Below are 15,596 nucleotides of genomic sequence, written 5' to 3' on the forward strand. Positions count from 1 at the left end.
ATATCAATTATTGCCTCTAGTAATGCACGTGCTATGCATGTCCACTAAAGGTGATTGATCAACAACTAGTTTTTAATTCGAGGTTAATATTGTTTCATTTCTTCACCAACGTAACAATAATGTAATAATAATATATATCTTATTTCAGAAAATTTAATATTACATATTTTTTATTGGATTAATTATCGAGGAAATTTTGATTTTACTAGAAAATAACCAAGTTTTTCTTTATGGAAATTTAGTTAGAGAAAACATAAGGAGCCAACTTCCTTCAACCAATATTATAGCCAACATTCATCACTTAGAATTGAATATTTAAAAAAAAATAAAAGACTAAAAATAATTAAAACATTCAAAACACAAATAAAAACATATTTAAAAGTCAAACAGAATAAAACTAATTTATGATATAAATTTTAGGATTTAAATTTTTGAATTTAGAGTTTAAAATTTAAGGTTTAGAATTTATAATTTAAGATTTAGTACTTAAGATTTAGAATTTATTAAGACTAGAATTTAGAGTTTAGAATTTAAGATATATAACGGTCAAAGGTGGCAATGGTAGCCGGTTAGAGGTTGTTGGTGGCAGGGCCCAACGGTGGTGGCCGGTTGACAGTTGTTGGCGGTAGTTAGTCGGTGATAATGGTCGGTGGTCATGGTAGTTATCTGCGTGGTGGTGATGAAACTATAGTGGTGAGAGAAAAGAGGATAAAAAAAAAGAGTAAAAGAATAATTTCAAAAAAAAAATTATAAATAAACAGATGTTTTTGCATGTTGACCGAAATTTGTTTATTTATTATTAGTTTTCTAACACTACCCATACCCATATAGCTATTCTACCATGATGGTTAAGAGTCTATGGTTATTTAATTTAAAGAAAGAAAAAAGGATAAATAGTTCAATAATGATATATATCTCTCATAAAAATTATATTATAAACCGTTAGATGAATTAATATGTTTGACCGAACAATATAACAGCTTATAATATGATATTCATATAAAAACATCATCATTAAAGTATCCACCTTTAAAAAAAAAACCTAAATTATATAATGTATTGTATAACCTATTTGTTATTACAAATAATCCTATAGTTTTAATAAGTTATTAAATTATGTAAACAAACTAAAATTATATTAGAATCATTTTATAGATATCGAAGTACAAATGTTATTATTTAAAGTATTTTATTTTAATTTTTATAACTTATAATTGTCTTTGAGTATGAATTAATTAATTTGAAATTCAGTAACTAATTTATTAAATTGGTCTGGTCCTCTGCAACACACACATATCTTATAACATACATTGAAAAGAAGATTATTCTCATAGTAAAATTTTTACACATAATTTTTTAGGTTCATTCTTAATGTTTGATACGTGTGTTTATCTATTAAAATTTTCATGCCTTCGATCATCAATATCATAACTTTTATTACCATAATAATACTTGCATCAAACTATTTTCATTACACCACATTTTTTATGACTGTATATGAGTTTTTTTATTCTCCTTTTTCAATTTGTTTTACATGTACACGTAACCTAAAATTTTCAATTTTCAAATTTTAAATTCAAAATCAAAATTAAAAAAGTGATTCTCTCCGTTCTTTATTTTCAATTTTATCTCTTCCTCCTCTTCTTCGATTCTTCTCTTTTTTCACCTTCTTCACCTTCAGTTCCTCTTCCTTTTTTTCTCCTCCGTTCATTGATTATGTTTTATATAATCTTCATCTTCTTCTTCTTCTTCCTAATTTAAGTTGGAGGTGGAGATTATAGAGTTCATGCACGCACCAAGGCAAAGTTACGGCGGTGGATGAGGTTGTGACCTCTAAGGTGGTGGATCATAATATGGCGGTGGTATTGCAGTGGGTGCAGTGGAGTTTGTGTTGGTCATCAATGATGTGGTAATGGATACGGAGGAGGTACTGACGGAAGAGAGCAAATCGATGGAAAGTACTGAGTCGCACGGCCATAGAAAGCACATGCAATGACACAATGAAAGAGAGCACAATAGCGATATGATATTTTTATATTTTTCTTTATCTTTCTATCCACGTTATTTCCCGTATTCATCTTCATTTTCAATACGTTCTTGATGTCCGTTCTTTTATATTTCTTTCAAATTTTAATTCCAACTAAATCTGCAATGTAATTTGAAATTGAAATTTGAATTTTAAATATGCACAACCTTATCAAGCATTCAATCCATCTCTCAGATAATCAACTTTGATTTTCTTCTTACCATAACCCTCCTTCTTTCTCTATCTTCTCTCATGTCTTTCTCTCCTAGATCTATATATCTCTCTGCATCAATTTTTTCTTTTATTTTTGTTCTCTCTATCTTCTCTTTGTCAAGCGGAGAGTTATTGATGGTATTATGGCACGGTATTTGTTGCAGGAAAGCAGAGGAAAGAAGCAGAGACACGACAGGGAGGAGCGAGAGATGCATACTAGCATCGACAACAATGGGATGATTTTGATGGCGATAGATGGCACGGAAGAGAAGTCACAGTTGTAGCACCGGAAGCGGCCAGCAACGGTCTTGGTGCGATGATTCTGTATGCTCTACTTTTGTAAGTAGTCGTCGTCTTCTTCAAATGAAAGTATATATAAGATTTCTAATTTATCCCTACTCATACCCCCTGTTTGTTTTTTTTAATATTACTTTTTATATAAATTGTACCTTCTATGATGAAGTTAAGTGTGTTCTTTATTATTTGATCTGATGTATATGTTCTAAATTTGGTAAGATTTGAATTGTTATTGTTGTTATGTAGAGTATTCTTTGTCTGATGTGGAGCTGTTGATGCAGAAAATTCAGAACCTTATTGTTGTTGCCGGGATTCTATTTGCATTTCGCTAAAAGGTTTTAACCTTTTTCTCTTTTATATTCAATTTACATTCAATAAACAAAACCAAATGAGATTTCAAAGTAATGCAGCATAAACTATTCATTTTTCTTTAGTTTTTTATGTTCTACCTTTTGTATTTTCAAAGTAATTTAGGAACTAAGTCAAAAGAATTTCTTGTTGTGTAGCTACTATGGAAGGTTTGCATTTACTCTATTGTGTTTTTATTAGTTCTTTTTTTGTTCAATTGCTTAAACTTGTTGTTTGCTTTTGCTTATTATTACCTTATCTTTTCTCCTTCCTCTCAAGCTTGGCTATGTTTTTTACTCTTCAAGTTGGTAGTTTCAATTCTCGATTTTTTGGTCTTTTCCCTTCTAAAACTGGGTTAATTTCTTTTTTTTCCCCCCACAATCCATTTGAAAAAAATTGTGGAACAAATTATGGGTACCACCAAGATTTAAGCTTTGTTGCTTTCAAAACTTACTTGAAAAATTTCATATTTCTGTTAGTAGTTACTTCTTCTACTCTCTCACTGATGTGGTTCTATTATTAATAGTGAGACATTTTTAAAGAATGGACATCACTAGATTGGTCTTGACATTTCCCGATCAATGCTTAGAATGTTATATATTTATTTTTTTAGGAAAATATATTAAGTTTAGATGAAAGCTGTTACTTGGTAATATGAGTTAGGCATTCACCCTAAAGTACTTTCAGTTTTTAAGGTGGTTCGTAATTATGTACATTTTACCTGTTTAATTCTGTTTTGAATTGTCTTTAAATTTGATTTTCAGGGTTTAGGGCTTTGTCCCAGAGTAATTGATGGGATCATTGATATATTTGCTATTCAAGTGTGTTTAATTAACAGTCATACTACACATCCATGTAATTTTTCATCCAATTCCATCCAAGCTGGCCCAACACAAAAAAAAACCCAATTCCATTAAATGAGCATGTATTCATGCGTCCAAACCCCGAAAACGTTTAACATTCATTTGCATCTTCATTATGAAACAACGTTTCTTCTTCAACCTCAAAATTGCCACTGGAGAAGTTCAAATCTCTCTCAAAATCTCTCAAACCTCCATTGTGTTCTCTGCGAAAATTGCTCCTACTCCATAATCGCGTCAAGCTTTTGAAAAGAAGAAGAAAAAACAAACAAAAACAAGAACATAGACTCCGCAAGGTATGAGAAAAACTGTCGTTATTATGTTAATTTAATTTCTCTCAAAACTCGCATTTCTCCTAGTTCAATTTAATGTTTAGTGGATTGAGTTGCTTCGTTTAGTAGATCGGCTTATTCTAAATCTATTTTTATTGCATAACTAGGATATACGAATAGAAAATGTGTTGTTATTTTCTTTCTGTGATATATTGATTGGTTCATTGGTGTTGGTCATTTTGATTCACTTGATTATTAGTGTGTTCAGTTGAGTCATTGTGCATGCAGAAAAATTTTTCTTGATGATTAAATATTTATCATGTTTTATTCAGCACATAAATGTTGTTCGATGTAGTGGAGTTGCTCTTTTTGATTCACTTGATTGTTAGTGTGTTCATTTGAGTCCTTGTGCATGCAGAAATATTTTTCTTGATGATTGAATATTTATCACATTTTATTCAGCACGTGAATCTTATTCAGTTCAGTAGAGTTGCTCCTTTTGATTCACTTGATTGTTAGTGTGTTCAGTTGAGTTCTTGTGCATGCAAAAATATTTTTCTTGATGATTGAATATCTTTCACGTTTTATTCAGCACATGAATGTTGTTTTGTTCAGTGGAGTTGTTCATTTTGATTCACTTGATTGTTAGTATGTTCAGTTGAGTTCTTATGCATGGAGAAACATTTTTTTTATGAATGAATAAATGTTTATCACGTTTTATTCAGCACACGAATGTTGTTCGGTTCATTGGAGTTGCTCATTTTGATACATTTGATTAAAATGTGCATGCTTATGCTTGTCAGTGTATTGAGTGAATTATTGACCAAATTTTTTTATCCTTATAGCAAAAATGAAGAAGACAATGGTGACAAAGAAGGAGAACCCGCGCAATAACGTAAGCATATGTACAAAATGAGAGACTAAGTGATTCGGACATTTGAAGTAATAAGACTCCCGAAGCCATCTGCTACTCTCTCCAGCCCTTATTGTAAATTTACATATGGGGATTTAGATAGTAAATAGGATATACTTTGTTTGACTGGTTATAATTAACACTATTTTGTTTAACTTGTTAAAAAAAGCAAACACTGCTTCTTTGAATGTATATATGTGAATATTAATGTAAATGTTATTGGAAATCTAATGTTAATATATATATATATATATATATATATATATATATATATATATATATATATATGATTTAAGATGGATTAGTCATTGTCTTATCGGTCTGAGATGTTAATGTATATGAAACTGTTTGGCTGTTATTTTGTTCCAGGTTCACAGTGAATGAAAATCAGGGTATTTATCAAACATTAATAGCCCTAAAAACCCAAACAAACCGAAATTAATACACTGGATGGACCGAAAAAGTGGATATATCACTATTAAAAAAATGTTTCTATCAGTATTCAGTTTCAAAACAGCTTTCTGCATAATGAACCGAATACGTTATTAAGGTGAACCATTAATAAGCCATATTTAACAATTTGTCTCCAGAAATACACAGGTACACCGGAATAAGTCATATTTAACAAGAATTTTTTTTAATTGTAAGTCGTATTTTATTTTGAAAAAAAATTATTTATATTTTTTAAAATTTTTTTCAAAATAAAATACGACTTATAATTAAAAAAATTCTTGTTAAATATGGCTTATTCAGGTGTATCTGTGTATTTCTAGAGACGATGATAATGGTTGTCATTGTTAAATATGGCTTATTTTTTTAATTTATAATTAAAAAAATCCTTGAAGAAGTTATGCTTGTTGTCTGCGTATTTTTGTGTACTCCTATATATTGTTTGTAGATCTATATACTATTTAGAGATGATGATAATGGATTAAAATGGATTAAAAACGTGAAATTCAAAAAAGTTAAAGGGAGTTCGCGGGGAGTAAGGCGAACTTGCTCTAAACAAACAAACAAAAATCGTATTTAAGAAATTAAAGTTCAAAAATGATATTTATTATTTTATTTCTGAAAAAATTCCAATATAAATGATATAAAATAACAAAAATAGTGCTACGATAATAGCACTATAGCAGCATGGCCCAAATATATTACTCAATGATTAACAACTAAATATTATTATTACAAAAATACTATTTATACACTAAAATCAGTCACTAAAATCAATCACTAATGTATTTGTGTATAAATACATGGGGTTTAATTTATTTTTAATGTATATTTATATTCTAACATATATTTTATACTGGTGGTTGATTTTGGTATACACCTAACATGGTTCTTGTTATTAATCCGTGCATGGTGTGTAACTTTTATGTCGCTCATTTTAGTAAGGGAAAAGAGCAACACTTTACTCTTGATAATGGTACAATTGCTACAGCTAGCTAACCCATTAGTCAATTTTTGTTTCTCAAATCCAATAAAAAGAGAAAGACAAATATATATGTAATGTCGTCAAGTGCTATTTTTTATTTACATGTTAAGATTCTAGGGTTTTGTGCGTGATCATTGATAATGGAATCCAAGAGAGACGAACAGAATGGTGGGTATGTATTTCATAGCGCAATTAACTATAAGATGTTCAATAGCATATTTGAGTTCTCTTTTTTGTAAAGCTCAAAATCATCGTTTGGTAATAACCAAAATCCAATATATTAAGGCAAAATCATGCTATATAACCGGAATAAAGTTGACAGTGTTTCATTTAGAGACAGAAAGACGTAGCATTAAGAACATTTATAACATAAATGTTTGTTTCATTTGCCTTAGCTTCTTCTTCATACTCGTTTATATACATCTTAACAAAAAAAAAGCCAAATAGGGAAAAATTATCGTGTATATATAAGCACATTTCTAACACCAAGATTGTTTTCTTTTCTAATTCTCTTCTATGTCATTTTCTTGTTCCTTAACAATAATATTATCAGATAAAAAATTTATTACAAATTTTATATATCTATCAAAAAATTATAAATTTTTATAGAGTTTATAAGTATAGAATAACTATCGATAGTTGATCTAAGAGACAATCATTCCTACATGTGAGAGTAGCTAGGAATGATGAGAGAAATATATATTACAAGCCCTGTATTTATATATTAAAAGATAAGATCTCTATGGATTTTATATATGTTAGGTAGTCTTCATGTGTTAAAAATCAGGTTTTGATGCATTTGCTTTTTCACCACGGAAAACACGCACAAAACAAATAACACCACCACTACAACATTTTTTGCCTAAGGTAACCCTTCTTCGAAGTAACATTTAATAAAAGTTGTCTTAGATAGGCAAAGACAACATTTTTAACAAGTTGTCTTTGAGTAAGGCAAAGATAACAAAATTTTTGACCACCCATAGAAAGAGTTGTCTTTGATATCTAAAACAACATTTATAAAATGTTACAAAATAAAAGCTTTAAGACAACATTTTTAAATAAAAATACAATATTTTATATGAGTTATCAAAAATATTAAACAAATAACATTTATAAAAAGTTGCCTAAAATTATTTATGATTAAAAATTAAAAGAAAAAACTTTTAATCATATCCCTAGCTACCAATTATTTTTTCAATAAAAAAATAACTTAAACTCAAAAAAAGAAAAAAGAGCTTCACTTGTTCCACTTCACGCACATACACAATGAAGAACCCTAACATTTCTCCCCTGCAACAACGTACAAACCATACCCTTTCTCCCCTTCCTAACGGCAATAGTAGGTCAGCAGCGTTCAATCGCGCGCACTCCTCCACGCACGGCGACGGCGCGGTGCTCTCCTCGACGGGCGACGGCGCGATGCTCTCCACAATCCCTAACATAGCCACTACAACAATGCACCCTTTCTCCCCTTCCTAACGGCGACAGCAGCGTTCAATCGCGGTGCACTCCTCCACGTACGGCGACGGCGCTGTGCTATCCTCGACGGGCGACGGCGCGGTGCTCTCCACAATTCCTAACATAGCCACTGCAACAACGCACAGACCCTTTCTCCCCTTCCTAACGGCGACAGCAGCGCTCAATCGCGGTGCTCTCCTTGACGGGCGCGGTGCTCAATCGCAAGAAACCCCTCTCCCTTCTCTTCTCCTTCTCGTTCTTCCTCTGTTCCTATGTTTCCAGGTATTTGAAAAAACTAATTTTGATGTTCTTTGAATTAATTTATTACAGTTTAGTTAGAATTTAATTTTTAGTTAGTAAATTACTTTGTTGTTGTCTAATTTGCTGTTCTGTGATTTGTTGTTCTACAGATTATTATTGCTGTGTCTAAAAATTTGTTATATATATATAAGAGCAAATAAAAATAAGTTTATAGAGTGATATAGAAATTATTGAAGTCAGAGGCTAAAAGCCTGCACAAACATTGTAAACAATTTTGCTGTATAGGGCAACACACAAAGAAGTGCTAATCAGAGAGAATATTTAGGATTAAATAGGACAGAATGTCAGAATAATTTTAAAGTTTCTTTACACAAGCATTCATATTCTTATGCTAATTAAAATATAAAATCCATTCTATCTTGTCTTGTTTTGATAAGATATTCTCACGCTTCATCTAAATTATTATTTGAATAAAAACCATCATCAGTATTGATTTACATTATTTTCATTGTTCTATTACCATTATTTTGTGTGTCTTGTAGCATGCCGTTGAAGCATTTCTACATCTGTTGTGCTCATTAAGAGAAGAAATTGGAGGTTGTTATGCTCCAAAGATGAGTTCTTTAGCAGACATTTTTGCTTCTAATAATAGAATTCTTACTCAAATACATAGGGACTGGCAAAGTGAGCATGAAAGATGGCACCAACTCTACCTTCGACCTTTTGATGGGATTCTTAGTAGCAGCTTGACCTGTTAGAGTTGCTCATCCCAGGTATAGAAGGCTTTCAATGCAGTTCTCTTACCTTTGCTGTTAATTGTGTGTACACTTTATGTATTATCATACAGTTTTGATTTGACACTGTTGCATTAGGAGAAGAAAGGTTCCAAGGTAATCGAAATGGCTAAAATAGGAGAAATGTTAGAATTAACTAATTGATTTTGTATGATGACATGGGTTAGATTTGAGAAGCTAAGAAAAGACTCAGTTGTAGCTCTATCTAAAGATAATGGTACTCCTAACCTTTATTTCTAATGTAAATGTTTTTTCGTATCTGTCTAAAATTTTAATTTAATTTCAAACTGTATATTTGTTTGTTTTGCAGATCTCAATTAACTTGGAACAATTTGATTGTTTGCCTCTTTTACCTATACTTGGTGGTTCCACCCTGGTGAGTTTCAAAAATTCAGCGCCAATTATATTGTTGTTTTAATTTCAATATTATTTCTTGGGTAATTGAAATTCTGCAAGCCTTCATGAGCTCCCTGATAGCTGATGTCTCTCGCTTCAGATATTTTGGTTACTTATTGCATTCCACTGTCGTCAAGTCTCACAAATATAACACGATTATTCCTTGAGCTATGCTAATACATCTTGTCCGGCTTTAATTTAAGTTTGAGCTTATTTGTAAAAGTATTACTTAATCAAAAACATATATAATCAAAATTTTAACTAAAAGTTAATAATAATAATTTAATTTAATGATAACAAGTAGAAGTTCTTCATCTATTGACCGAAAACAACTTTAACTTTAACTTTTATAATGTATTATGTTTAGAGGCATTTTAGAAAGTTGTTTGGAAGGAGTAAGGTGTTAAATTGATGTTGTTTTAACTTTGTTTGTGTCTGATATTGTTGCTGGTTTTTTTATCTTGGTTCTGCATTTTGCATGAGTACTTGATAGGAGTTTCATTTTTTTGTAACAGGTGCCCCTGCCATGACTTCTAGGTTACAGGATTTTTGAAAAACCTCAGGTTAGTGGGTTCTTAGAATTCATCATCAATTTGTTCTAAAAAATTGAAAAAGGCATTAGAATTTAGATGTATAACTTTTGAAAAAAGGACAGGAAAACTTTCTAGAAGTAGAACTCCTCAAATTTTTATCATCAGAATCAATGTTGCATCAAATGGTACATTGAGTTAAATCGAAAATACCCTATCATTTGTTTGGTTGTTTTCTAAAGTAAGAAAGCCATCATAGGTTTATCCTTATCTTCTTTCAAATGTCATTGCAGGTGACACAGGCAATAAAATTGGGACCTATAGCATTACCTTGTGTACCAATTTTCACAAAGTACCTTTTTATGTGGCTGCACCGCTGACTTCAATTGATCTGTCACTTTCTTTCGGAGAAGAAATTGTCATCGAGGAGAGATCTCCGAAGGAGTTGTTGAACATGCGAGGAGGACTTGGAGAGCAAGTTGCTACCTCATGATAAATGTTAAAGAAATTTTGTTCATAATGAGAAAAATATGTATTTTATTTATTTATGTTTATTATTTATTTGACTTGGTAACTTGGCAAGTATGTAATTGACACTTGGAACACCTTTCTACATACATGCAATATATATTATTAGTTTATTCTCCCTACATTGATTAAATTGAATTTAAGCATTGTTAGTGTGTGTTATATATCCTATAAATATAACAAAGGCAAAAAATATATTGTTTTACATATAAAAAAAGAGAACTTAAGAAAAATTCAATAAGGTGTTGCTTTAGGTATTAAAAAAAATTCAAATAAACTTAAATAAGTGTTGCTTTAGGTCTATAGAAAGGCAACTTAAAAAAATCTGGACAAGTGTTTTTTATGTATTAGAAAATACAACATGTAAAAAGGGTTGCCATAAAGTCTTTGTTAAAGTGTTGTGTTTGGATCCTCTAAGGCAACCCTTATGTGGAGTTACTTTTTTTTTTTGTAGAAAAGGCAACGTTTCTTGAAGGTTGCCATAAAAAGGGTTCCCTTTTATACACAAAAGCGTTGCCTTAGATCAAAGGTAACGGCCGTATAGCCAACCCCCCAAAAAGCGTTGCGTTTTGTCGGAAAGTGTTGCCTTTGATCAAAGACAACACATTTCCTTATTATAGGCAACGTTTTTAAAGGGTTGCCTCAGCCCGAATTTGTTGTAGTGCACTAAGCCATGCAAAGCGGTGGTGGGACGGTTGGTGAATTGTGCAAGATAAGGGTTTATGAGTTAGGATTAGAAAGGATATAAAAATAGAATTGACTAAGGACTAGAAATGAGATAGGTTTGAGAATGAAATTAAGATTAGAGAAAGGCATAATAGTTTAAAAAGATCAGTTATTTACTGGGTGCTTCTATAATGGCCAAGGTTAAGGTGGCTAAAGTGATCATGTGATGTGTACTGTATTTTTTGGTGACACTTACAGTAAAAATTTGTGATTGACCCTACTATGACCAAGTGAATTTATTAATTACAGTAAAAATAATAATAGTTGGTAACATTAATGAAGGAAAAAATCATAAATTGAAATTTATTTTTGAGAAAAAATTTATTAAAAAAAAATAAAAGAAATCTGAAAGCTACAATTAGGATTCCAACTTCAAACAGGAGACTTAGTCAATGGATGGTGTAGTGAGTCAGATAATGTGATTTGTTAAAGGTTGTTGACCTCCCTTTGTGGCTGGTGGTGGTATCCGGAGGTAAAATTCGTTGTGGGTCATTGTCGCGGCACCTGTTAGGCATTGATTGGAGAAGGTGATTTGCGTGGATTATTCTATCAAGGTGTCGGAAGCGGGAGTATATCATGGGCGGCGTTGAATGGCGCTAGTCGGAGGTGAAAGCGGAGAACAAACGTCGTGGGTCGTTGGCGTCGTATCTGGTAGGAGCGAATCGGAGAAGCGGCTTGGTGCAGGCATTGGCAGTCGCTACATTTAGGTATGTTATCATTCTTTTTTTATTTTTTTCTGCCGTCGTTGTTGAGTTCTCTGTTTTTGTTCTTAGTGTTTTGAATGAGTATGGATCTTGTAAGCATAAATGGTCATCTATAGATTATTATTGAAACTTCAATGAAAGTGTCTTACTTTTGTTGGTTTCCAACATGAATAAATTCAATAGAGTACCAAAACATGGCATGTGATTGTACAAAAAGTTTAACAATAATGTGTGTACATGTTTTAGCATTCATGAATCAAATTTCTCCTTCATTTTCTTCGTATGTTTAGAAAGTATTATTGGTTTAGTTGGTTAGCTTCTAGTTGCTGAGAGATGTATGTGTCACACCATCTATGTATATATGGCTTAGTCGTTTACATTGGTTGTTTAGAGAGAGTCATTAGCCATAAAGAGTGTTTGTGTCAGAAACTTATGTTCGATGGGTCGAAGGAGATTTGAGTTCGTCTCCACAAATCTTACTGCAAGTTATGATATTACTTATCTATTTGAGTTTTCTTTATTTTATTTTATTTCGATTTCCAATTGTTTTTGCGCAAAATAAACCTTTTACTTTCGAGTTATGCTTTAGTTTGTATTTATTCTTTTCCAATGTTCTGGATTCAAATAAACTCTCCTGTTTATCTTCTTTCTCTCCTTCTTTCGTTGAAAGGGTTGAAGGAGATTTGAGTACTTCTCCACAACTGCCACTGCAAGTTATATTTGGATTTTTCTTATGTTATTCTATTTCAATTTCCAATTCTTTTTGCACAAAATAAATCTTTTATGTTCGAGGTATGCTTTAATTCTACTAGTACTCTTTTTTGTCCGATATCCTCGGTTAAAATAAACCCCATGTTTATCTTCTTTCTTTTTTTTTTTTTTTTGTTGGAAGGGTTGAAGGAGATTTGAGTACTTTTTCACAAATGCCATTACAAGATATCATCTAATGTATTTATTTGAATTTTTCTTATTTTATTTTATTTTAATTTTCAATTTTTTCGCACAAAATAAATCTTTTACTTTTGAGTTATGCTTTAGTTCTACTAGTACCATTTCTTGTCCGATATCTTAGATTGAAATTAACCCCCTGTTTATCTTCTTTCTCTCCTTCTTTCGTTGGAAGGGTTGAAGGAGATTTTAATACTTTTCCACAAATTTCACTGTAAGTTATGATCTAATGTATGTATTTGAGTTTTTCTTATTTTATTTGATTTTTATTTCCAATTTTTGTTCCGCATAAAATTAACCTTTTACTTTTGAGTTACGCTTTAATTCTACTAGTACTCTTTCCTCTCTAATATCTAAGTTCAAATAAATTCTCTTATCTATCTTCTTTTTCCCACTTTTTTTTGGAAGGATTGGACTACCAGAATCACAAAAATTGATGAGGCAAATAAATGAATTTGTATCTCTTATATATAAAGTTGTTGCTTTTTGTATAATTAGCCCTGCATGTATTAAAGGCTTTAAATTATCTTCAAAGCATTAGGAAAGCCAATTAGCACTCTATTCTTTGTTTGATTTAGTTTGAAGAGAATTGGAATTCTTAAGAGAATTAAAAATTATACTTTATTTTGAATTGGCATCGATATTGTGAATTAAATATTAGAATTTTATATTATCTTCGGTGTTGTCAGTGTGTTTAATTTTGAGTTGTATAATGAAGGCACTTAATAATGGCTTTGAATGGATAGTGGCAGCGAAGGGAACTCAGACTTTTCAGATCAATAGACTGATGGATGGAGTAGTGAGTCTGATGAGGAAGAGGTCTCTAAAAGGTTAGAGTCACCGTCACGAGTGGACAAGGAGAGTGAGCCGGTAGAGAGAGTTGATATATTTAGTGAAGGGGACGAGGGTGGCAGATTACCTTCATCGGAGTCACCAGGTAGTTCAGGCAATCAAATAAGTGATGATGTGGACACTTCGATGCTTTCAATCGCGGCTGCATTGGCTGATGTTGAATTTCATGGGGTTGAAGAGGCTTATGCAAGATATGTGGAGTATGCAAAGGCGACTAGATTTGCTGTTCGAAAAGGGGATTCCATTAAAGATGATGAAGGCAATGTTGTGAGGAAATTTTTCTATTGCAATCAACAGGGCTTGCCGAAGAAGAAGCATTATGAGAGGGCGGATAGGAAGAGGGCGCATAAGGCGGAGACTAGGACCAGCTGCAATGCGAAGTTCGTTGTGTTCTTAGACAAACAGAATGGCAAGTGGAGGATGAAGACATTTGTTCAAGATCACAATCATGATTTGACTTTGCCTGCTTTCACTAATGTGATGGCATCTCACAGCAACATCAACGAAGGTGATAAATCCCACATTCATAGTATGCACGAAGCAAGATTCCAGACCAGTCGAATCATGGGGTTCTTTGCATATTTGTCTGGTGGTTATCGAAACTTGCACTTCATAAAGAAGGACGTTTACAACTATATCGACGATGTACGTCGCTCTCGGATCGTTCAGGGAGATGCGGCAGCAGCAATAAGTTATCTGAAGGGAAAAACTGAGGTGGATCCATTAGCTATTGTGATGTACACATATTGTCCCAAAAACCACCTTGGTCACTTGTTTTGGTCAGATGGGGCGACGCAATATGACTATGATTGCTTTGGTGATGTGTTGGCCTTTGATTCGACGTATAGGAAGAATCTATACAACCGGCCTTTGGTAATATTTTCTGACACTTATCACCACCGACAGACAATAATTTTTGGTTTTGGGTTGTTAGAGGACGAGAAAATTCCATCTTATAAGTGACTGTTAGGCACTTTCCTTGACGTATCACAAACAGCCCAAAGTTGTGGTTATAAATGGAGACGAGTCAATGAAGGATGCTATTGGGACAGAATTCCCTAATGCCATGCATCGACTTTGCACCTGGCACCTAGCGCAGAATGCTGTTTCAAACATCAAGGATAAGGATTTTTGTGCTGCATTTAAGACTGCTGTGTATGGTCATTTTGAGGTAGAGGAGTTTGACCAGTATTGGGCAGACATGATTACTGCATTCGGGCTAGAGGAGAACGAATGGATTTGGGCAACGTACGAGAAGAGGGTACAGTGCGCGAATGCATATTTATGTGATAAATTTTGTGTTGGGTTGAGAACGACGTCAAGATGCGAGGGCATTAATGCATCGCTTAAAAGGTTTATCAAGTCCTCGAATTTCTTGTTGGAGTTGGTCAAGAATCTTGAGCGTCTGGTTAAGGACTATAGGAACAATGAGTTTATTGCAGACTACAAATCTCTATATTCGAAACCGGTCATGACTATAGGACTGGAATCAATTGAAAGGGCCATGTCACAAATCTACACCAAAGAGATATTTTTCAAGGTCAAGAAATAGATCAAAGGTGTGGCTGCATTGATAGTTCTTCATAGGGAGATTTATGGTAGCACGGAAAAGTTCATGTTTAGAAAGTTTTGTAAGCCCCATCGGGTTTACTCTGTACTGTATGAAAGCAACTCTGAGAGGTATGAGTGTTCTTGCAAGCTTTGGAATAGCATAGGAATTCCATGTAGCCATATCATATGTGTTTTGAAAGAGTTGGAGAAAGATGCCTTGTCGATGCGGTTGGAGCTGAAAAAGTGGTGTAAAGATGCTAAGTCTAGATCATTCCATGACTCGGATGGAGGTTTGGATTGTAATAGAGCATTTCAGGGATGATATGGTTTGTTGTGGACTGCTTGCCTCCCTATGTGTTTGTTAGCGGCATAACGTCCTGCCACGTATGAGTATGCTGCTGCCAAGATAGCGCAGCTGTTAAAGGAGGTTGAAGCAAAAGTTCCAAAGGGTAACAGTTCAACTTTTGTGCATGCTACTGCAGAT

The 15,596-nt window shown here is 32.7% G+C and overlaps 1 protein-coding gene across 1 annotated transcript; it reads left to right on the forward strand.

Moving 5' to 3' along the window:
* Nucleotides 1–642: 642 nt before the first annotated feature.
* LOC110267729 (protein FAR1-RELATED SEQUENCE 5-like) lies at nt 643–15,113 on the forward strand. Its single transcript, XM_088502566.1, is given in 13 exon segments — nt 643–693; nt 2,404–2,497; nt 2,783–2,835; nt 3,649–3,705; nt 4,349–4,400; nt 4,862–4,911; nt 8,956–8,973; nt 9,188–9,253; nt 9,811–9,836; nt 9,924–9,991; nt 10,097–10,277; nt 13,510–14,547; nt 14,549–15,113. Coding segments are annotated over 13 exon segments (2,319 nt in total).
* Nucleotides 15,114–15,596: the final 483 nt, after the last annotated feature.

The sequence above is a fragment of the Arachis ipaensis genome, chromosome B1 (assembly GCF_059453495.1).
Source record: "Arachis ipaensis isolate K30076 ecotype BB chromosome B1, ASM5945349v1, whole genome shotgun sequence".
Classification (NCBI taxonomy): Eukaryota; Viridiplantae; Streptophyta; class Magnoliopsida; order Fabales; family Fabaceae; genus Arachis; species Arachis ipaensis.